This window comes from Ruditapes philippinarum, unplaced genomic scaffold (genome assembly GCF_026571515.1).
Source record: "Ruditapes philippinarum isolate M1 unplaced genomic scaffold, ASM2657151v2 ctg9922_1_1_1_1, whole genome shotgun sequence".
In the NCBI taxonomy this organism is placed as follows: Eukaryota; Metazoa; Mollusca; class Bivalvia; order Venerida; family Veneridae; genus Ruditapes; species Ruditapes philippinarum.
The window spans coordinates 1-21,682 of record NW_026851751.1 but is presented as its reverse complement, the minus strand read 5'-3'; the positions used below and the strand labels follow the sequence as shown (position 1 = coordinate 21,682).

The 21,682-nt window shown below is 34.1% G+C and overlaps 2 protein-coding genes across 2 annotated transcripts in view; both read left to right on the top strand.

Moving 5' to 3' along the window:
• The window catches only part of LOC132738721 (DNA primase small subunit-like), a 31,773-nt gene extending 11,851 nt beyond the window's left edge, over positions 1-19,922 (top strand). Inside the window, exons 5-13 of the mRNA XM_060726318.1 lie at positions 1,982-2,118; positions 3,071-3,129; positions 8,145-8,257; positions 8,519-8,619; positions 9,053-9,185; positions 10,581-10,650; positions 11,519-11,580; positions 16,850-16,948; positions 19,238-19,922. Of these exons, the coding sequence (XP_060582301.1) occupies positions 1,982-2,118; positions 3,071-3,129; positions 8,145-8,257; positions 8,519-8,619; positions 9,053-9,185; positions 10,581-10,650; positions 11,519-11,580; positions 16,850-16,948; positions 19,238-19,257 (794 nt within the window). The 3' untranslated portion in view covers positions 19,258-19,922. The remainder of the gene's footprint in view (positions 1-1,981; positions 2,119-3,070; positions 3,130-8,144; positions 8,258-8,518; positions 8,620-9,052; positions 9,186-10,580; positions 10,651-11,518; positions 11,581-16,849; positions 16,949-19,237) is intronic.
• LOC132738711 (zinc finger protein 862-like) lies at positions 12,412-15,978 on the top strand. Its single transcript, XM_060726306.1, has 9 exons — positions 12,412-12,789; positions 13,150-13,344; positions 13,568-13,794; positions 14,019-14,137; positions 14,249-14,466; positions 14,780-14,918; positions 15,061-15,334; positions 15,503-15,634; positions 15,747-15,978. Exons 1-9 carry the CDS (start codon positions 12,429-12,431, stop codon positions 15,885-15,887), a joined length of 1,806 nt encoding a protein of 601 aa, XP_060582289.1. The 5' UTR covers positions 12,412-12,428; the 3' UTR covers positions 15,888-15,978.
• Positions 19,923-21,682: the final 1,760 nt, after the last annotated feature.

Below are 21,682 nucleotides of genomic sequence, written 5' to 3'. Positions count from 1 at the left end.
CAATAACTCTTTTTGTCCTAATTTTGGAGTTATTGCCCTTTGTATATTTAATACTTTGAACTTTGTCCGGAACATAACTTGAAAACCCTTAGAGATAATTTGTTGAAACTTCATACAGTGGTAGAGGGCATTGAGGGGGAGTGCAGTGTCAAAGAACCATAACTCTTTTTTGCCCGGTTTTTGAATTATCTCCCCTTGTAGAAAAATCTTGTCCGGGGCATAACTCTAAAACTATAGGAGATATCAACATGAAACTTTGTAGGTGAATAGATCTCAATGGATAGATGTGCAGTGCAAAGAACCATAACTCTGTTAAGCCTTATTTTTGAATAATCTCCCCTTTTAGAAAAATCTTGTCCAGGACATAGCTGTAAAACTGTAAGAGATATCAACATGAAACTTTGTAGGTAGATAAATCTCAATGGGTAGATGTGCAGTGCACAAGAATCATAACTCTACCTTGCCTAATTCTGGAGTTATTGCCCTTTGTTTATTTTTACTTTTTGAATTGTCCAGGACATAACTCGGAAATCATAAGAGATATCATCAAGAAACTTTGTAGGTTGATAGATCACATTGATTAGAAGTGCAGTGCAAAGAACTGTAACAGCCTTGCCTAATTTTGGAATTATTGCACTTTGAACTTTTTCCACGGACATAACTCTGAAACTACAAGAGGTGTACTTTCCTGTGTCCAAAACCTATTCGGGGAGCATCACCCGGCTCAAACCGGGCTCTTGTTTCTGTGTGTCGCCAGATACCCAAAAGCTTGTCAGGACTACTCCTCATAAACTACTGGTGCAATGTCATCCAAACTTTACAGGAATGATCAGTACCAAGTCTAGTTGTGCATATTGTCAGCATTTTCCGGTTCAGTGATTTTTGTAAGAGTTATGGCCCTTTAATAATTTTTTTTTAAAGTTTGACCAGACTACTTCTCTTATACCACTAATGCAATTTCAATGAAACTTTACAGGATTGATCTGTAGCTCAAGTCCTTGCGCATATTGCACGGGTTTTCCGGTTGAATGATTTTTGGCCAAGTTATGGCCCTTTGATAAAAAGGTGTTTTTTTCTGTGTGTCGCCAGATACCCAAAAGTTTGTCAGGACTACTCCTCATAAACTACTGGTGCAATTTTATCCAAACTTTACAGGAATGATCAGTACCAAGTCTAGTTGTGCACTGTCCGTCTGTCTGTCTGTCTGTCACAAAACTTGTCCCAACATGAAATTGGCCATCATGAGGCGACACATGTGATCACTGATTGCTCTTGTCTGTTTGAAAGTCATACAGGAAATGGAAAGCATTTAACTAAAAACCTCTCGAGTCAAAACAAACAGCAGCCCCCAGTTGCTAAAGGGTTGCCTTTAATGGTCAAGGCATAAGGGAATTGCAGCCACTGTTTATCTCTGCGTAAAAGGCGAATAAATGGGATTGAAAAACTGGAGCCTATGTATCTCTTAGTTCCCGCAGGTGAGGTGGTTTTGACCACTGGTGTTGGCATGAAGTTTGTAACACCTGAGGTTAGCCAAAATCATCATTCCTGTTTAGGCGCAGTATCACCTTTAATGTGTTGATGCCCTGTAAAACCAAACAATAGAATGATTTCTTCCACTTTCGGATTAAAAAAAAAAAAGTAACACAATTTCGGTAAAAATGGCGTGTATGTTAGTCAGTTGTTCCCCCACCTCAAGGGAATAGCTGGGACTTTGACATTTAGATAATTACAACTTGAGTAAAAGCCCTGCCATACAGGGACAATCCAATGGCAAGAACCTGTTCCCTATGTTAGCACCAAAAAAGCACCTCATTAGAAACAGACAGAATATTGTGACCTCATTAGAAACAGACAGAATATTGTGACTTCATATTTACCCCATTTTTCTTTCCCCCCAATCATTTAGTGTGATGAAATCTTCAAAAGGATACATGTATTTGTATTCTCTTATGTTATTGTTTTCGATGATTTTATTTTATAGATGATTTTGGTTTTGAACACCTCCTGTGGGTGTATTCCGGTAGAAGAGGAGTGCATTGCTGGGTATGTGATGAAACAGCTAGGAAACTTTCACAGAATGGGAGGACGGCCATAGCAGAATATCTCAGTGTGGTCAAAGTAAGAATTTTTTTCAAAAATTTCTTCAATAAAGCTTATAGCTATCATACTGACCTGGGCATCTACATAACACTAGTTGAAGCTTCATGTGAAACTTAATATTCATCATGATACCTCGTTTTCGGGAGTTTCATATAGATATATAGGCAAAATTAAACTATTCAGTAGAATTTCTTTAAACTTGGCTTGTTGTTTAATCTAAGACACTCTACTCTTACTCAAATTTTGACTGATTTTTGGCCCTTTATAAACTTAAAAAATTATTGACTTAAGTTCTGGGTGCAAAAATACTGAAGGTATCCACTTGAAACTTAATACATGTAGTGGCAATCAAAATTGGAGGTCATTATTCAAGGCCCATAATCTTTGGCATGGATTTTGAATTAAATATGACCCTTTGTGAACTTACAAAATTATTTGATAAATATAAAAAATTATCCATGTATACATGTAATGTATTTTTAGCTCAACTTTTCAAAAAATAGGGAGAGCTGTTATACACACCCATGCATTGCCTTCACACTTTGGACAAATTTGCACGCAAAACTATAATGGGAATGGTTTGACACTTCACACACTAGTGACTTATTTGAGAGACCTTGTTAGCTTGACTATTTGGTAGAGTAGGGAAAACCTGGGTGTCAGCATGGCCATCACACTTTGGTTACGTTTTTGCGTGCACATTGGTATCTCCAAAGAAAATGGTTTTGAACATCTTCATACACTTTTTTCAGAGCATAATCAAAATTTGCTACCCAAGACCCATCCCATAATTTTAAATATGAATTTTGACTAAATTATTTGCCTATTTAACTTAAAAAATGCTACATTTTTCATACTGTAGTTTTAATGTCATTAAGTGAGAACAGTGGAACACACTGTCCTGCTGACGGCTCTTGTTGTTTTTATGGATGAGCACTTTTAGTCATAGCCATATGGTTTGTATTTTCAGGGTGGAGAAAGTCAAACAAAGAAAGTTGTTTTAGAGGATAGGCCACATCCTTCTATCAGGTATGTTTCTCAGTTTTTTTGCAAAAAGGGGTAAAAACAAACTTTCTGTTAAGGCCTAAAAAAAAAAATTGTTTTGTTAGGATAACATGCTCTCAAGGAATAGGTAGGGTAGGTCGGATTTTTTATGCCACCGCAGCATCTGCGATGCGGTGGCATATAGCGATTCACCTGTGTGTGTGTGTGTGTGTGTGTGTGTTTGTTTGTTTGTTTGTGTGTGTGTGTGTTATATAGATTATATAGTGAACTTAAAAAATCTTCTTGTGAAAAACCACTAGTCCAATTTAAACCAAACTTGGCAGAATTGATCCTTGGGTGAAGGTCTTCCAAAGTTGTTCAAAGAATTTCATTCCATGCAGAAATCTGGTTGCCATGGCAACCGAAAGGAATTATGAGAATAAATTTAAAAAATCTTCTTGTAAAGACCCAAAAGGCCTAGAGCTTAGATATTTTGCATAAAGCATTGTCTGGTAGACCTCTACCAAGATTGTTCAAATTATAGCCCTGGGGTCAAAATCGGCCCCGCCCCAGGGGTCATTGATTTTCACTATATGTTCATATAGTAAAAACTAAAAATACCTTCTTGTAAAGACCCAAAAGGCCTAGAGCTTAGATATTTTGCATAAGTCATTGTCTGGTAGACCCTTACCAAGATTGTTCAAATTATACCCCTGGGGTCAAAATGGGCCCCGCCCCAGGGGTCATTGATTTTCACTATATGTACATATAGTAAAAACTTAAAATACCTTCTTATAAGGACCCAAAAGGCCTAGAGCTTAGATATTTTGCATAAGGCATTGTCTGGTAGACCTCTACCCAGTTTGTTCAAATTATAGCCCTGGGGTCAAAATCGACCCCGCCCCAGGGGTCATTGGTTATCCTTATATGTATATAGTAAAAACTTACAGTAAAAACTTTAAAAAAATCTTCAAATAATTGACAAATGCTAGAGGTAAGATATTTTGCATGAAACATTGTGTAGTGAAGCTCTAGCAAGATTGTTCAAATTATAGCCCTGGGGTCAAAATTGCCCCCGCTCCGGGGGTCATTGATTTTCAATATTTACATTTAGTAAAAAATCAAAAAATCTTATTGTCTGAAGGTACAAGGCTTAGAGCTTTAATATTTGTTATATGATATCATCTAAAGGTAGACTACCAAAGTTGTTCAAATTTTGCCTCTAGTGTCAAAATTAGCCCCGCCCCGGGGGTCATAGGTTTTCCTAATATATGTATATACATGTAGTAAAAACTTAAAAAATCATCTTCTCTAAATTGACAAAGGCTATAGAGGTTAGATATTTTGCATGAAACATTGTGTAGTGAACCTCTAGCAAGATTGTACAAATTACAGCCCTGGGATCAAAATTGGCCCCACCCCCTGGGTCATTGATTTTCACTATGTACATATAGTAAAAAATTAAAAACTTCTTGTCTGAAGGTACAAGGCTTAGAGCTTTGATATTTGGTATATGATATCATCTATAGGTACTCTACCAACGTTGTTCAAATTTTGCCTCTAGTGTCAAAACTAGCCCCGCCCTGGGTGTTATAGGTTTTCCTTACATGTATATAGTAAAAACTTTAAAAAATCATCTTTTATAATTGACAAAGGCTAGAGGTTAGACATTTTGCATTAAACATTGTGTAGTGAACCTCTAGCAAGATTATTCAAATTCAAGCCCTGGGGTCAAAATTGGCCCCACCCCTGGGGATCATTGATTTTCAGTCATTATGTCATAAAGTAAAAAATTAAAAATCTTATTGTCTGAAGGTACTAATCTGATAGTAACAGATAGGTAAGTGATCTATGCATTATGGCAATCTGTATAGAAACAAAAAAAATTGTGTTCCTACATTACTATTTAGTGTAATGCGGTGGCATGGCATTTTTTACAAATGCAATCTTGTTTTTTTTTTTTTTTTTTTTAACCAGTATATTGAAATTTAGATATGGAAATTTCTGACATCCCTCCCGGGTGGCACAAATACATCCCTTCTATGTTTTCAAAAGACATTTCAGGTGTAACAATCTTAAACTCTCAGCGTTCTTCTGGTGAAGATCACACGCCGTTTTACAAATATTGACGATGTGATCCGCCATTTTGTAACTTAAAGCGGCGATAAAACCTGTACCGTACCCAGGGCTCATCCTGGGGGGAAATTTTAGGGAGAAGTGACTTCCTCGTGAAAAATCGGCAGAAGGGAAACGTCCCAATGTGTATGCATTAACATGCATGGCTATACATCCTTTAACTAGAATAGAAACACAATCTCAGTGTTCCCATTTACGCACATATGTGCGTTTTTTACGCATAAATAACAAAATTCACGTACAGAAATTTTGGCAAGAGGGTAAAAATACGCACAGAGCCACAGAAAGTCGTAAACTTAATCATGTATAATTCAAAAATTAGTTTTTTTGAGCAATTTCTCAAACAAAAATTACTTAAAGTGCATTGAAATTGATGAAATGTGAGAAATTCTCCCAATTCACAATGAAGTTTACAGACCCCCCACTGACATTATTGCCGTAAATTACAAATTTGAAATTTTTGTTTTACGATGCCTGTAAGAATAGCCGATGAAAAACAATCTTGAAATATTAAAAAAATATTAATTCTTATATAATTGTAATCAGCAACAACTGGATTTGTGAATGTTTCTGCAGAAAATAGACAAATTTTCATTTGTCACATATTTTCGCGATGCCGATTTTGTTAATTAAAAATATCACCAAAAAGGAAGCTTTGTTTTGTTCAAAGGTGTGTAGTAATAATTTATATGCTGTTTATGAATTAAAATATCTTAAAAATAGTTACATTAATTGAGATGGAGATATATGCCAGAATGTGTTGGTCACCATTAATTTAACCTAGGGGGAGGGTGGGGATTTTAACTAGGGGGGGGGGGGGGTTGGAGTGAATTGTGAAGAAAACAGCAGCATAATTGTCTGATGTATGGATTTGGAATTATTCTTTTATTTCATATAATTATTGTACAAATTTATGTACCCCCTGAAATTTTATTTTACCCCCAGTTTTCAAAGGTAAGGGGTAAAACTACCCCAAATGAAAAATAGAAGTGGGAACACTGAATCTATTTATCAGCTATTTATAAGCTTTCTCATATATTTTTGATAATAATGTGTAAGAAAACTATGATGAATAAATTAACTTTATATTTTTACTTTCCAGATAAAGTTACATTGGATAATGATTAATAAAATTTGTCTATCCTGTTCTGTTTACAGAAATTTCTTTTATGATCTTCTATGTTGTAATGTCATATTTATGTGCATATAATTATGCTTATAAAACAATTTTCAAATATCGAAGAATATGTAAAATATGTACTGTAAACATTTGTGCACATTATATTTGATCACTTAAATTATATATATACATTCATTTCTTATTGAAAAATTCGACTGAGAAATTATAGAAAATAAATTTCTAATTACCTCCCTTTATTTTCATGAAATGTTAAACTCGGTAATATCTTTATAAATAATGCTTTTTGAAATTTACAATATTGATAAATCTTAATCTGAGCGTCATATTTATGACATTAAAACAAATATATATATTGAAACAATAAGAACACTTCTTTCCTGACAAATTTTGTTGTTATATACATGAGCACATGATATACGACCGATATGTCGCATGCCGATCATGATTCGTAGTTTTAGGATGTCGTGCCCACGTGCGTACAAGCTGTGTCAAATTTGGCATTTCTACAAAGATAACAATGCAAAACACTCTCACTGTCTACAACATACCAATCATAAGATTTTTGCGAATTGGCTTTCTTAAATTTTTGCGTGTATTAGGTGTATCAGAATCAGTAACTTTTTTTTACTGCTAGGTTTGGGCATTTCACCCCGAGCCATGACGTGAGCGACATAACAATTTTTAATTGATGTTAACAGACTGAAATCATCCAAATGAAATAAATTATTTTTAATTGACTAACAGTTTTGTGATAGCCGTGAAAAACCCATTGCACATCGCCTTTACTTCGGTTAAACACCGCGTGTACATCAATTAGGGAAGATTTGCACGATTTTAGATGATCGGAAAAAAATTAATCTATAATTATCGCCAAATCCCGTATTAAACTCGCAAAATATACCCGTTTCGGGCCGATGCTCTCATTATTTACTGTTTAGAGTAGGCGGTCTATCGCTTTGCATACAGGTAGAAGGGTAGTATATAGCGATGCTCTGATTGGATAATGATAATTAGCAGTCGTCATATAGGCGGATACAATCTCTGCTCTTTACATCGGCAAGTAATTACTCTTTGGGAATTAAGATTTTATCGGCGATGTTGACTTCTCTTTGATCAATTGGGAGAGCGAAATGGAAATATACACAGCGAAATTTTCGCATGAATTGCCCTTCACACTGCTCATTGAGTACCTCAAAAATACGGTATTTTCATGGATTTTTTTTTTTTTTTTTTTTTTTTTTGGACACGAAAAAAACGGTAGGGTCGGCGCATATTATTAGGTAGGGTCGGGTGACCCGAACAAAACAATTTTTTTTTTAGGCCTAATTGAATTTTAGGTGAATACTGATTTTGAAAGAATTATCCTGACAGGAAGCAGTCCTTAAAGCAGCATGTGATAGATTCATGCTTGTCATGAAAATTTATTTGTATTTAAAACATCGTGAAGTCAACATAGAAAGTAGTTTTACACATTGCAAATGGCACTTGCAATCACTATAAATTATCAAAAAGAGGTCAAAATATGTAAAAAATGCCCTTTACTTTGTTAGTCAAGCAGTAGAAATAAGGTGATAAATACTACAAAATCAGTCATAAATGACTACAAAACATTGTTGAATCTGTTTACTTTCTTAAATTCTTAGAACAAGTTTCTCAAGTTTGATTTTCTTGAAATATTTTTGACTCATTTGGAGGCATGCAGCTTTAAGAGATCCCTGTGAAAAGTTGTGGGCAAAAAGGCCCTGGATTGATATTAACAATATTTTCCCCATCCCTATTCCAGGGCTTCACTGGAGATTGTGAGCGACAGATTCAAAGATTATGCTGTCAAGAAACAAGACTTCCTTGGTGATGAAGAACAAATTAAAAAAGTTCTTCAGTTAATTCCTGATGAAGATATCCTTTTTTGCTTAGATGTTATGTTTATTTTTCCCATAATCATCTGCAAGTTTTTATGATGACTGTAACAGACCCATTGTGTATGTTGTCCACTGATAAAGATTTTTTTGTATTAAGTTTATACTGAATTTGTTTTACTTTGATTCTGAAGGAAGCTATAAGCTTATAGATGAGTCTTTTAAAAATTTAGACAGGACCTTAAATTACTAATAAACTACAACTAAACATTACATTATTTTTTTCCTCAATTCCTCACAAGTTTCAAAAATAACATAGAAAAAAACATGGAGAAAAAGGTTCCAACATCTAATCAGAGATGGGTATTAATACAAAATTGCTGTGATGAAATCAGGCATAAGGTGAGTAATCATTGAGTTAATATTTTACATAAAGTGACAGTTACAATGTTCGCGTTTACGTTGTCAACATTGTGAATATTTACTTTACGAAATCTCTATTAAGGAAAGAAGTATGGCTCTTAGCCCAATTGATTTAAACACTTTCTCCTATTAAATTTCTAAATATCTTTCATGCGAGAAAGCTATCCAGCTAGCTGAGTGAACGATGTTGGTTCTACTCTGGGTGCTCAAAATAATGCAAAGAGGGGCATGTGATCTATTCCTCTAGGCAGAGTTATGGCCCTTGATTAGTATAGCTGAAAAGTCATTATTTGACCTAGACTCTGTTGGTGTGACATAAAACACAATCAAAAACAAAAGAATAAAGATTTTTTTTTCATTTATGTAAAATTAACAGAAAGTACAGTATTTCTCTCAATTTAATTTCCTTCAGAATGAGTATAAGAAGTCTCACAATGTTGTGGAAGAGATAATGCTGCAGTACTGTTACCCGAGGCTTGATGTGAATGTCAGCAAAGGAGTCAACCATTTACTTAAAAGTCCATTCTGTATACACCCTAAAACAGGTAGCAAAAATAAAACACTTTTTGTTGTCATTGAGTTTTGTTACATTGTATACATGTTAAAACAGATATCATAAATACAACACTTTCTTGTCGATGAGATTTATTACATTGTATACATGTTAAAACAGATATCAAAAATACAACACTTTCTTGTCGATGAGTTTTGCTACATTGTATACCTGTTAAAACAGGTAACAGAAATAAAGGCATGTGAGGTGGTTTTGACCCCTGGTGTTGCTTTAAGTTCATAATACCTGAGGTTAGCCTAAAGCATTTTGTTTCAGCACAATATAACCTAATCTGTGTTGGTGTGCCGTTAAAACCAAACAAAAGAAATAAATGAATTTTAGCTCACCTGAGCTAGCTCAGGGTATTAAGCTTTTAGGATCCTTGAATGTCCGTCATCTGTCATCCATCTGTCATTCACACTTGTTCCTTAACACTCTAGCGGTCACATTTTTGCCTCAATCATCATCAAACTTTGTCAGGATACTTATCTAGGTAATAGCCCAGATGAGTTCGAACATGGGTCATCTCTGATGAAAAACTAGGTCAAAGGAGAAAAAAAAAATAGAAAAATCTTGTTAACACTAGTGGCTACTGTTTTGATCCAAATATCCTGGAAATTGGTCTGACAGTTTGTTTTGATGATTTCTAGGTCAAGGTCGAATATGGGTCACCTGGGGTAAAAACTAGGTCACACTGCTTAAATATGGATAATCCTTGTTAACACTCAAGTGGTCACATTTTTGACTCACCTGTCATGAAACTTGGTCAGAATGCTTGTCTAGGTAATTGTTCCGATGAGTTCCATTGGTCAGGTGAGCGATCTAGGGCCATTTTGGCCCTCTTGTTGTTGTTCTTATGTTGACAGTGCTTTTGAATATGATACATAGTATCAGTATTTTTAGTCTGAGGGGCCTTCTGTGGCTAAGTGGTTTGCTGTTGTAAAGGTTGATAACTGTTCGACTTCAAACCATTTCCCGCTCACTGCTGTGGGTTTTAATCTTGTTAGATAATTTCCTGTTAGGAAGCTATCCAGTTTGCTTATGGAACTTCGGTGGTTCTACTTAGGTGTCTGTTGGTGTGTGATATAATGCACAGACGCATAAGTGTTGATGATGAAAAAAAAAAAAATGCGTATGTCTTATTATATTCTAATTAAACTGGCATTTATGCTACTAAAGGGAATTACACTTCAAACTCTGAGTAGTTCATTGTCATCAGAAGATTGCACAGGACCCGTTAATAACTTTATTAAATTGCATTTATATTTCAATAATTATCTGCCCTTTGAACTTAGAATATCATATGTGTTGGATAATATTCCATAGAATATCATCTTAAATACTTTAAATAATAAATAAGTGATTAAATTGTTTATTTCATTGACAGGGAGAGTTTGTGTACCGATTGACCCAGAGAATATAGATGAATTTGATCCATTCGCTGTTCCAACCATAAGGTAATGTTGCATGTTATTCTCATACTGTGTCAGGTATGGAAATATAACAGTTTTAGCAAGAGAGAGCTATTGTATTCACGGCAGTGATTTTTCTCACTTAATTAGAAAGAGGCCTTAGCCTCTTGATTTTGGGAAAAATTATCGCTAAAATTGCTGATTTGTGAAGTAAAAAAGCTGGTTTAAGTTTAGATTTTTGGGAAAACTGCATGATTTTAAAGAAAATTTCAACTGGGAAGAGGCCTTTTTTCGGAGTCTGTTATATAAGCAGGAAAATCACTGCACGGTCACACTGCAGTTTTTTTTTGCATGCAAGATGATATCTCCAGAGCTACCAAGGGAATGAATTGACATTTAAACACTTATTTGAGAGCATAATTACAAGAATTTTGCCAGAATTATTGCTTTTTTGAACTTAGAAAATTCTACATATTCCAGGCTCTTTTTCTTACTGTCAAGCACTGAGATTAGTCATGCAGGTTGTCCTTCAGACAGCTCTTGTTTTATTTACAACATTTATGGAATGGCAACCAGTCTGTTTCAGGGTTAGAGGAGGGGGGGGGGTTGTATCATTACATGTATTACTTTTCAGACAAATAAAGGCAAAATTATGTATAATTGTCATATTATTTGATGACTCATTTCTGGTAAAATGTTCTGGTATTATTCTTTGCTGACCACAAAAAAAATTGGGGCATATCAAAAACAAAACTAAAAATGGAACCATAAAAGTTTGATATACAAGTTTCTGCTTAGAATATATAGGAAAAATCCTGTGTCTTTCTTTTTACCTTGACACATTGAGAACATCCACTTATGAAAGTTCAGCTCAGTAACCTAGAATTTTTAGCAGACAATGCTCTTGTTTCAGCACTATAGTAGATGAATTGAACACCTCGGATGGTAGTGCTGAAGAAGGGAAAAGAGTAAAAGGTTTGTATATTTCTTTACATTGTCCAATAGACTTACTTCGGAATGGAGAATATTGTGGCAAAAAAACTTTGACAGTTACAGTTTCAAAACTTAGGCGCATCCATTCAGTCTTCGACTTAACCCACTCGACCGACGACCGAGTCGAGTGAATTTGCCGACGGTCGAGTGAAAAATCCAAGCTGATAGCCTGTCTGGTCGAGCGGTATTTTTCGTATCCGATTTAAGTTACATATCCGAAATATGTGCACTGAAACGCTTATGAAACATTGTCGATTGTTAGACGCTTGTTAAGCGTCTTTATGAAAGAATTGCTAAACGCTTGTTAAGCGTCGGTGGACTTAGACTATATCCGGTCAAAATGTTTCTTCGATATTTTCAAGGCGCTACGCCAAAAAGAAAGCTACCTAAACAAACAAGTGACGAAAATAGTAAGAAAAATTATGAAAAAGATTGAAAACGTAAGTTTCAATCATCATGGGTGGTAAATAGTAAATCATCATGGGTAAATCATCATCATGGGTGGTAATGTATAATGAGGATGAGGGAATTTTAACATGTTCTGTGTGTAAAAAATTTTCGAAGTCAGAAGATAATGCTTTCGTGAAGGGAACTAAATACCTAAGAATTGACGGCATTAAAGCACATGAAAGTAGTGAATTTCATGTAAAGTCTATAGATCGTGAAACTGCAGAGAAAACCCCTATTGTGCAAAGTAAGGCTATTAAAACCCTAACTGCCTTAAAAAAAGATGATCATGACAAACTTATAATCAAAATGAGAAATGCCCATGCAGTGCCAAACATAGCCTAAGTTTTAGATGCTATTAAGTACTCTGTCGTTTGGATAAAATGAAAAATTTGCCAATTGGTTCAAAATACTGTAATGATAAAGCTGGGGCTATGTTTTGTGAGTCCATTTCTAAGACAACAAGAGCTGAAGTTGTCAACAAAATCAACAATTGTTCTTGGTGTAGCATTTCATGTGATGGGTCTACTGACTTCACGGGTGACGACCTAGAAGCAGTGTATGTTCGAACATGCTCAAAGGGAAAAATAGAAGACTCATTTTTGCATCTTGGGTCCTCTGAATCCGCATGTAGCGAGGATATTTATCAGTTCCTGATGCAGACCCTTCAGAATTTGAAGATTGAAAGTATTGTTAACACTAAACTTGTTGGTTTCTGTGCTGACGGAGCTTCAAATATGCAAGGTAAATTCAATATTTACGATTTTATAAGTTTTATTTTATAAAAGTAATCAATAATTGATTTAGTTTAGTGTTAACAACGCTTTCAATCTTCAAGTTCTGAAGTGTCTGCATCAGAAACTGATAAATATCCTGGCTACATGCGGATTCAGAGGATTCCAAATGCAAAAATTAGTTCAATTTTCCCCTTTGACAAGTTCACACATACAGATTAATCATATTTAGTTATCAATTAAAATGTTCATTCACATACACCTGATTTTTAGGTTAATTTCAAAATAAATTTTGTGAAAAGTAAAGCAACATTTGCATATTTTTGTTGTTGTTTTTTTCTCAATACTATATTTGTTTGATATTTTCCAGGATTGAAGAAAGGCGTAGCAGCTCTATTGAAACAAAAGTGGCCTTATATTCTAGTAACTCACTGCCTTGTGCATAGGCTGGAGCTGGCCTTTAAAGACACCGTAAAGAAGTCTTCACCCAAACTTCATGACAAGGCCACAACTCTACTTCTTGGTTTATATTACCTTTTCAGAAAGAGCCCAAAAGAAAAAAAAGGTTATTTCATTATTACTTTTATCATCATTATTTAGTGTAGTTAATAAATTAAGGTTAAATGCATAGTTTAATTCTGATGTCTCAACACTTAAAGGCAACCCTGAAATTCTGTCTTGAAAATCCACATAGTGTCAGTTTGACTTCCAACTAAAATAAAACTATTGACTTATTCAATTGTTCTTGCTTTAACACTCATTGATTTTGATTTGTGTTGATTTTTTAGGGTTGCAACGAACTTTTGAAGTACTTGGTGAAAGACAGCTGTTACCTACTAGAATTGGTGGCACAAGATGGTTGCCCCACTTTATGAGGGCAATTAACATATTTCATAAAACTTACAAGGTGTTACGTTATCATCTAGAAACATCATCTCACAAAAATGCAAAGGCTGAGGGATTGGCTAAAATTTTAGGGGATGGCAATGTGATAGTCTACCTCATTGCTATGAAGGTAAGTCATTTTAGTTAATTTACGGTATGATATATCCTTTGCATTAGTGGCACGGCACTGCTCCCCAGTATCATATAAATCTTGAACAACTGTGTGTAATAATCAAATGCTTGTTAAATGTTAATCAAAATCATATTTAATCATAGTTCAGATAAATTCAGACCAGATTAGTTGTATTTTTATGAAATGTAAAGAAATACTTATTACTATATAAATATTTTCAGAGAGTCATCAACAATTTGCAGAACCTGTCTCTGTACCTGCAGCAAGACCAGATAAGCCTCGCTGATGCTTACACACGAGTAGAGTCAGCAAAAATAACTTTTGCACAGCTTATAGACAAGTAAGGATACTATTTATATAATTACTACAATGAGAGTTACTGTTCTATTCAAGTGCAATAAGTGTTACGTAAATTGCTTGTGCAAGAGTATTAATGTGTAAAACATTTCAGAGAAGACACCAGTGTTTCTGCTGTGTTGGAAACTGAAACCTTCAGTGGTGAGAAATTGATCTTCAAGGGTCAAAAGTGCTCCAGTAATTTACTGAATGGTACAGTCAGAGAACTACTGGCATCTCTAGAAAGCAGATTTCCCCCATCAGAGTTGATTTCAGCCACCCTGATTGCATCATTCAAAAACTGGCCTCATTTGAATGATGATCAATTAAAAGGTTTAAATTGCAGTTTAAGCGTTGACAGTTTTATGTTCCCAGTTTACACAGTTTGAGTTTGTTGTTGTGCAGATCAGCACTCTTTTCTTTCAAAGAGATTCTTCTAATTTGGTAAATTGGTTGCAAATGAAAATGAAATATATGATGTTTAAATGTGTGTTTTAATGTAACAACATTGGTCTAATAGTAATTTTGAATTGTATGCAATAGGATTTTGTGTTTGTCAGCTGGTAGAATAAGTAAGTTCTGAATAAATGTTTGCTGTATTCTAAATGTTAAAATAATCATTTAATTTGAATTATATTTTATGCAGATTCAGTGTATGGAGAGAAAGAGGTGGCGGTTCTCTACAATCACTTCGGCCCAGTTGTATTTCCTGATGTCACAGACACTATTACTTTGGATGATGTAACAGATGAATGGACAACATTAAGAACACTTGTTTATAAGAAGTAAGTGAAAGTTTCATAAATCATTTTACAGCCTTATTGAGTAATACAAGATTTTTTTTTAAATGTTTTAAATATGTATGTTGCTAATAATACTAATAAGCACATACAATATACAAATAAAGAAATGTGCTTTTATTTACAGGGATCCACACATGAAGGAGTTGTTAAAGTGGGAACATATAATCTGTGACTTATCAGACCAAAATCTTCAAAACATCTTTAAATTGATGGAAGTTGTACTGGCTCTTCCACCTACATCAGTCAAGTGTGAAACAGCATTCTCCGCCATGAAACTTCTTAAAACAAAACGAAGAGGTCGACTTGGTAACAGACGGCTTAATGACCTCATGGCTATCAAGATTATGTCACCAAGCATAGAAGAGTTTGATCCTGAACCAGCTATTGCTGACTGGCTGGTATACACATTACTTTAATTTGGTCATATATTTGTAACAGTTACATAGTACAGAATAACATTTTATTTTAACAATTGATTAATAAATTCAATTCAATAATTTAATTTTATCAATTAGTATTTATTCCAATTGTTAAAACAATACATTTTTAATTCAAATTATTATTAGATGTCTACACCATCTGAACAAAAGAGACGAATTGGGGAGAGAACTGTTAAGACCAGCACATCAAGTACAGTCACTTTATCATCTGATTCTGAGGATGAAGTAATGGAAGAAGCATCAGTTAGTGGAATACAGGTAACATCATTAAACATTTATATCCTGACTTGCTTCACCAATTTTACTTTTACTTGGTTTTAAACATAGCTTACTCTTTTGTTCTATAAATAATGTGTTTATTTATTTTCAGACAACTTTGAACATACCTGCTAGGTTGTCTAAGAAGGATCTTGAGTGTTGTGACGATAGTGACTCAGATAGCGACGATGAGGACACAGACATGACAGAAGATCTTGTTTTTTCCATGTTAAACACATACTTACGTGAATAAATGAGACAAAGAGTTACATTTTTGATTTTCTGTTGTTTAATGGTCCATAAAACATGCAAATTGCTATTTCTATGCAAAAAGTACTATATTGTTTCGGGCTAGTTAAATTTGGTTTGGGCTAGTTAAAATTGTAAGCTGCTAGCCCGATTGGGCTAGTGCTGAAAAAAAATTAAGGCGAAGACTGTCCATTGTGACTGGTAGTGCACCTCAACAGCAAAAGTTAGTTTGTACCAGGAAAAAAAATATTTGCTGTAATCCGGATTACATTTATTTCCAAGGTTTAGTGTGCATGTTCTGTACATATTGTCATGGTTGCTTATATTCTCTTGAAACTTCATACATATTATTGGGATCATAATATTAAATTCTTTTTGTTATGCAGTAACTAAGATTAAATTAATGAATAATCAAGTATGCTAAGATTAAATCTTGTGAATAATCAAGTAAGCTGGCCATTTTGCAGTTTTTGTGTTGTTAAAGAAAGTGTATTCAGGCAAAAAATAAAAAAAAGACAGTCTGAACGGAAATATTATTTTTGTTTGAAATGAAATTATAATTTCGAGTTTCTTGTTCTTCCATGCAAGACAGATAGAAAGAATCCCGTAGAAATGAACTTTGTAAACATGAAACATTCAACACATATATTTCTGAAAACACCTGTACAAAAAATGAAATTTTGTATTTAAAGCCCCTTTAAGACTTTTTCTGAAAAAAAAAAAGGTTTGAAAAATAAGAATTCTAGAATAAGGGGTGAAAATTAAAATCTAGAATATGATTGGGATAAAAAAATTCTTTTATTTTTAGCTGTTTGACAAAGTGTTCAAGGTTGTTGACTTAAATTGAGCTGACATCTTTATCAGTGTTTGTTTTCTGAAAAAGTTGATCACCAGTGAAAATGCTGCAGAAAGACTTTGAAGTGTGTTAATGAGAAAATGTTTGTGATCGTGTATATTTGCTTTCAGATTACAGACAAACATCTTTAAAGACGTGTATCGAAGTGTTTGATAAGTTTTTAGCAGGTTTAGAGAAAACCTGGAAAGGAAAACTGATTGAACAGAGTGGTAACACAATATTTTATTGTTGTTTTTTTTACTTCCTCTTTCAAACCCATTTTAAACGCTTTAAGCCCATGAAAATTACAGAAAAAATTTAGTAAAGTAATTTAAACAATATCCATGAATCATCCATATATTTCTGTTTATTGAAAATCTTTTGTTTAAAAAAAAATGTAATTTTGCTTTAGACTGAATCGATGAAAGCTCTGCCAAAATTATTATTATTTCTGTAAAGGTTATTTTGTTTTCTGTTACAGTTTCTTAGATAGTACTCCGTATAGTTGAACCATTTTTTAAAATTTTTTCTTTCATTGAAAAGTTAAAGGGATTCAATAATTTGTACTGAAAAACAAAATACCAATTACACTCTAGCCTCAATATATCGCTCTTCGTTATAACGCCTATCTCATTATAGTGCTCATAGACCTTGGCTCCCAAAAAAAAAAAATCTCCCCCCCCCCCTCCCCACACACACACACACACACACACACAAAATAAATTAAGTAGATCTAGATTTAAAGTGCGCTATAACGTTTGTTCAATTTGACAGTCAAGAACAATAAACAATTGTTATTAGGACATTTATGAGTGCCAAAGGTGTGAAAAACATGCCCAGGTAAGTGTTTATCCGCTATTTTGTTGTTTTACCTGTCCATCAGTCAGGCATCAAATTGTTTCCAAAATCTCAAATTCATATAACTGTGACATGGGCAACCGGTGGTGAGTGTAAATAAACTAAAATTCACACGCATATCTTTGACGTGTAAACCTCGCTGAATTAAATAAGCCACACAAGCCCAAAATCAATTTAAAATCCTGCGGCCATGACAGGAAGTAATTGGCGTTTGATTAACTAGGGGACACAACTAAAGCTGGACTGTAAATTACAGTGTAATTTACAGTTCAGCTTTAGTTGTGTCCCCTAATTAATCAAATGTTATTACAGTCATGGCTAACTGTTTACACTACATTCATGATTTATGTTTTTCTTTCGAAAGTTTTTTGTTTCTTTTAAATATAATAAGTATTATTTGTGAATATAATATATGTTTACATCATTGAATTGTTTAAGAAAAAGATAATGTCGATATTCATTGAACAGTAAGTAAAAATCGTCAACGTTATATATATATGTGGTGGGTGGGGTAATGCGGTAATTTTTTGCAATGAGCGTTCTAATGAGAGCCTCGGTAGAAGGCGGTGTTGAGACATTGGACCCCACCATGAACGTTATAATGAGGCTATAGTGTAGTTTACATCTTAGATTATGACAAATTAGTTCAAGTAACATACTGCTTCTGACATGTGGTAAGAATGTAACAAAGTTTACATCCAGGGGTCTTCATTATTAACAGATTGGTTTTCCATATTCATCAGTTAAAATGCTGTTAAAATCAGTTGTATTTTAAGCCAGTAGGTCAAAATACATGGATGCAAGCTTTCAGGCATATGCCTGAAGCTCGGTTTTTTGTGACAAATTACATCATGTTTTACTATTAGATTATGTAGCAAAATGATTATGAATTACAGTTTTCAGGTTTTTCCTAATTTTTAACTTGCACCCATGAAAATAACCTCCTTGACCCTTGGCCAAATCGGTTGTTTTCCTTGGCATATCTGTTGTCTCGGATAAAAATGAAAACCCTGTACATCGGTTATTGAAACATTAAAAGCACAAGTTTACCCCTACTACATAGAAAGAACAGTATTTCAAGGGCTTAATGTGCTTTATTGTGTCTTTAAGCTATATTCTCAAAAAATTATCCTTTTGTGAGTTTTATTTAGCAGTGATCTCTGGTAAATAATCTAGGGTGTCCAAGGCTGTCTTGTTCCTAACATGCTGTTAAAGATCCAGTGTATTAATATGATTCTAAGTTAAAGATACTGTCCACTGTCTGTGCTGGAGTGGTTGAGGTAGTTGAATTCAAACCACTTGCCTCTTAACTGTGGCGTTTTGAATACTGTCAGGAACTATGGATTCTTTCATGTGAAGAAGCTATCCAGCTAGCTTACAGAATGTCAGTGGTTCTACTCGGGTGCATGGTTGTGCCTGAAATAATGCACAAAGAGGCATCTGAGGTCTTCCTGCACTGCTAAATCTCTGAAGTAGCCATATGACTTGTGTACAGTGATGGTGCGTTGTAAAACAAACTAAACCTCCACTAATTTTATAAATGAAAATTAAAGTATGGTTTTATACATTTGTATATTTGTAGTAACATTGTCGTGAAATAGGCAGTATTGCTTTTTAAAACAACGAGTATTAATCCTCATTCTTGTTTTATTCTTTTTCAGATATGAAAATGGAATTCTAGAAAAAAGATTTAGATAACTCTAGAAAAAAGGATATAAAAACAGAATTCTAGAGCAAGAGGTGAAAATTGAAAAATCTATAACATGATTTGGAAAAAAGAACAAAAGAAAAAAAAATTATGAGATCAAGGAAAGAATTTAAGAACATGATCTAAAAATAGAATTCTTGATACAGATATAAAACTAAACATCTAGAATACAATGATGTGGGGGAAAAAGAATTCTAGAGCAGCATCGTAAAATAGAAGTTTAGAATTATATGATAAAACTGTTAAGCTAAAAAGGGTTAAATGAAAGGTTTTTAAAGACAAAATGTGAAAGTGAAATTTCTAGAGTAAAGTATAAAACTGGTAATCTAGAAAGGATATAGTAGAGGAATTCTAGAAAAAAAAGGAAAGCAAGTTGCACAAAATGTAAACAGAAGGGTTTTTTTTTATGAAGTTTCATTGACAGTGAATTGGAAGTAATAAAATGGGCACCATTGAACACAATCATTAACATTGTTTGGAGATTATACAAAACAACAAAATATAATGTAAATTTGGATCTTTGACCATAAACAATGACTTTATTGGGTGATAAAGAATGAACATATTTTTACTTTATTCATGACTTTGTTTCACTCAAACATTTTTAATACTATATTTAGAATAAACTATTTATCAGATATTATGTTTATTCTTTGATGCAATAACTGTTTTACACCTGATTGTCTTCCAGAGTGTAAGGTCGAAAGTTTAAATTGCCTGCCATATTGAATCAAAGATGTAATACACAACAGGGACCAGATACATCTGCAATGACAAATATAAAAGCACATTATTTAAGGTATACATTTAAGTCTTGTGAAATTAACAAAAAAAAGAGCCCTCAACAGATATGCCCAAAAATAATTATTGTTCCAAGTAGTTTTTTTGTAACTTAGTGGTGGCATGGTATATACAACTTTTTATGAAAAAAAAAAAAATTCCCCTCTGCCTGACATTCATCATATTATAACCCGGAGTTGCACCTGTGCAACCTGCCAAAAAAATTGGTGATTTATCTGGACACGTTAAGGTCCCAGTCTTCAAACCACTTGCCTGTCACTGCTGTAAGTTCAAATCCCATCAGTCTTTGTATTCTTTTGAGTTAAATATCCAGCTAGTTGGTGGTTCTACTCGCAATCGGGGTGCCGGTTCAGGCCTGATATTATGTATGGAGGGGCACCGGAGGTCTTCCTCCACCAGTAAAGCTGGAAAGTAGCCATATTACTTGTACTCTGTTGGTGCAACATAAAACCAACAAAAAAACCAATGTAATATTGGCAATTAGATAAATGTATAATGTAGAAAATCTCTTGGCTTATTTCTTATAGTCAATAAAGTGCATAGAATTAACTATAGCAGTGTTGCACTATATCCATGCTCACATTTTTGGTAATGTTTTTGTACTAACTCGCTGAGGTATTACATCATCCCAACACCAAGGCTGACGAACTTGACTTTTTCAAGAATTTTGACAAAATAATGCTCAGAAATTTTAAATAATTGGTATTGTAAATAATTGGAAGTGACTATCATCCATACATCTGGGCAACAGAATATATCAATTGTCAAAAATTGTTCAGTTGCAAAGTTAAGCCCCTTTTTAACTCATGATGAGGTATAGTGATGGGGCTATGTCTGGTGTCGTGCATTGTCATCATTTAGGTTGTGATCAGTCTGGCTGTCACTGTTTTGGATGGATCATAATCAAACTTTGTCAGAATGTTTGTTGCAAAGTCATGCCCTTATTTAGCTCAACTGACCACAAATTGGTCATGATAAGGTATAGTGATGGGACTATGTCTGGTGTTGTGGCATTGTCCAAAGTCCCTTGAAATTAGTAAAAAAAATGATGATTTCAAGGTCAAGTTTGAATATGGATCATCTCGGTCAAAAGCTAGTTCACACAGCTCAAATATTAAAAAAAACTTTCTTAGGGATTTATTTTCAGTCAAAATATCCTGAATATTGGTTAGAAAAGTTGTTTTGTTGATTTCTCGATCAAGTTCAAATATGGGTCACTGGGTCGAAAAACTAGGTCACATCGCCTTAATATAATGGAAAAACCTTGTTAACACTCTCATGGCTACTGTTTTGATCCAAAATATCCTGGAAATTGGTCGAAAGCTTGTTTTGATGATTTCGAGGTCAAGTTCGAATATGGATTACCAGGGGACAAAACACACAGCCTGAATATTGAAAAACCTTGTTAACACTTTAGGGATACTGTTCCAATGCAAATATCCTGGAAATTGGGACTGAGCCTTCATAATCAGGTGAGCAATATATAAGGGCAATCATGGCCCTCTTGTTTAATTGAATTTTTTTTGTACCACCATAGTTTTACTATACCTTTGGTGTTGCTTTGAAAATTTTGAATATCTTTTAATCACAATCATTT

Bases quoted from the DNA above. Each gene is read 5' to 3' on its own strand.
- LOC132738711 (XM_060726306.1), top strand. From the start codon at position 12,429: ATGAAAAATTTGCCAATTGGTTCAAAATACTGTAATGATAAAGCTGGG. The intron at 12,790-13,149 runs GTAAATTCAATA...GATATTTTCCAG, and splicing joins CGGAGCTTCAAATATGCAAG to GATTGAAGAAAGGCGTAGCA. The intron at 15,335-15,502 runs GTATACACATTA...AATTATTATTAG, and splicing joins CAGCTATTGCTGACTGGCTG to ATGTCTACACCATCTGAACA.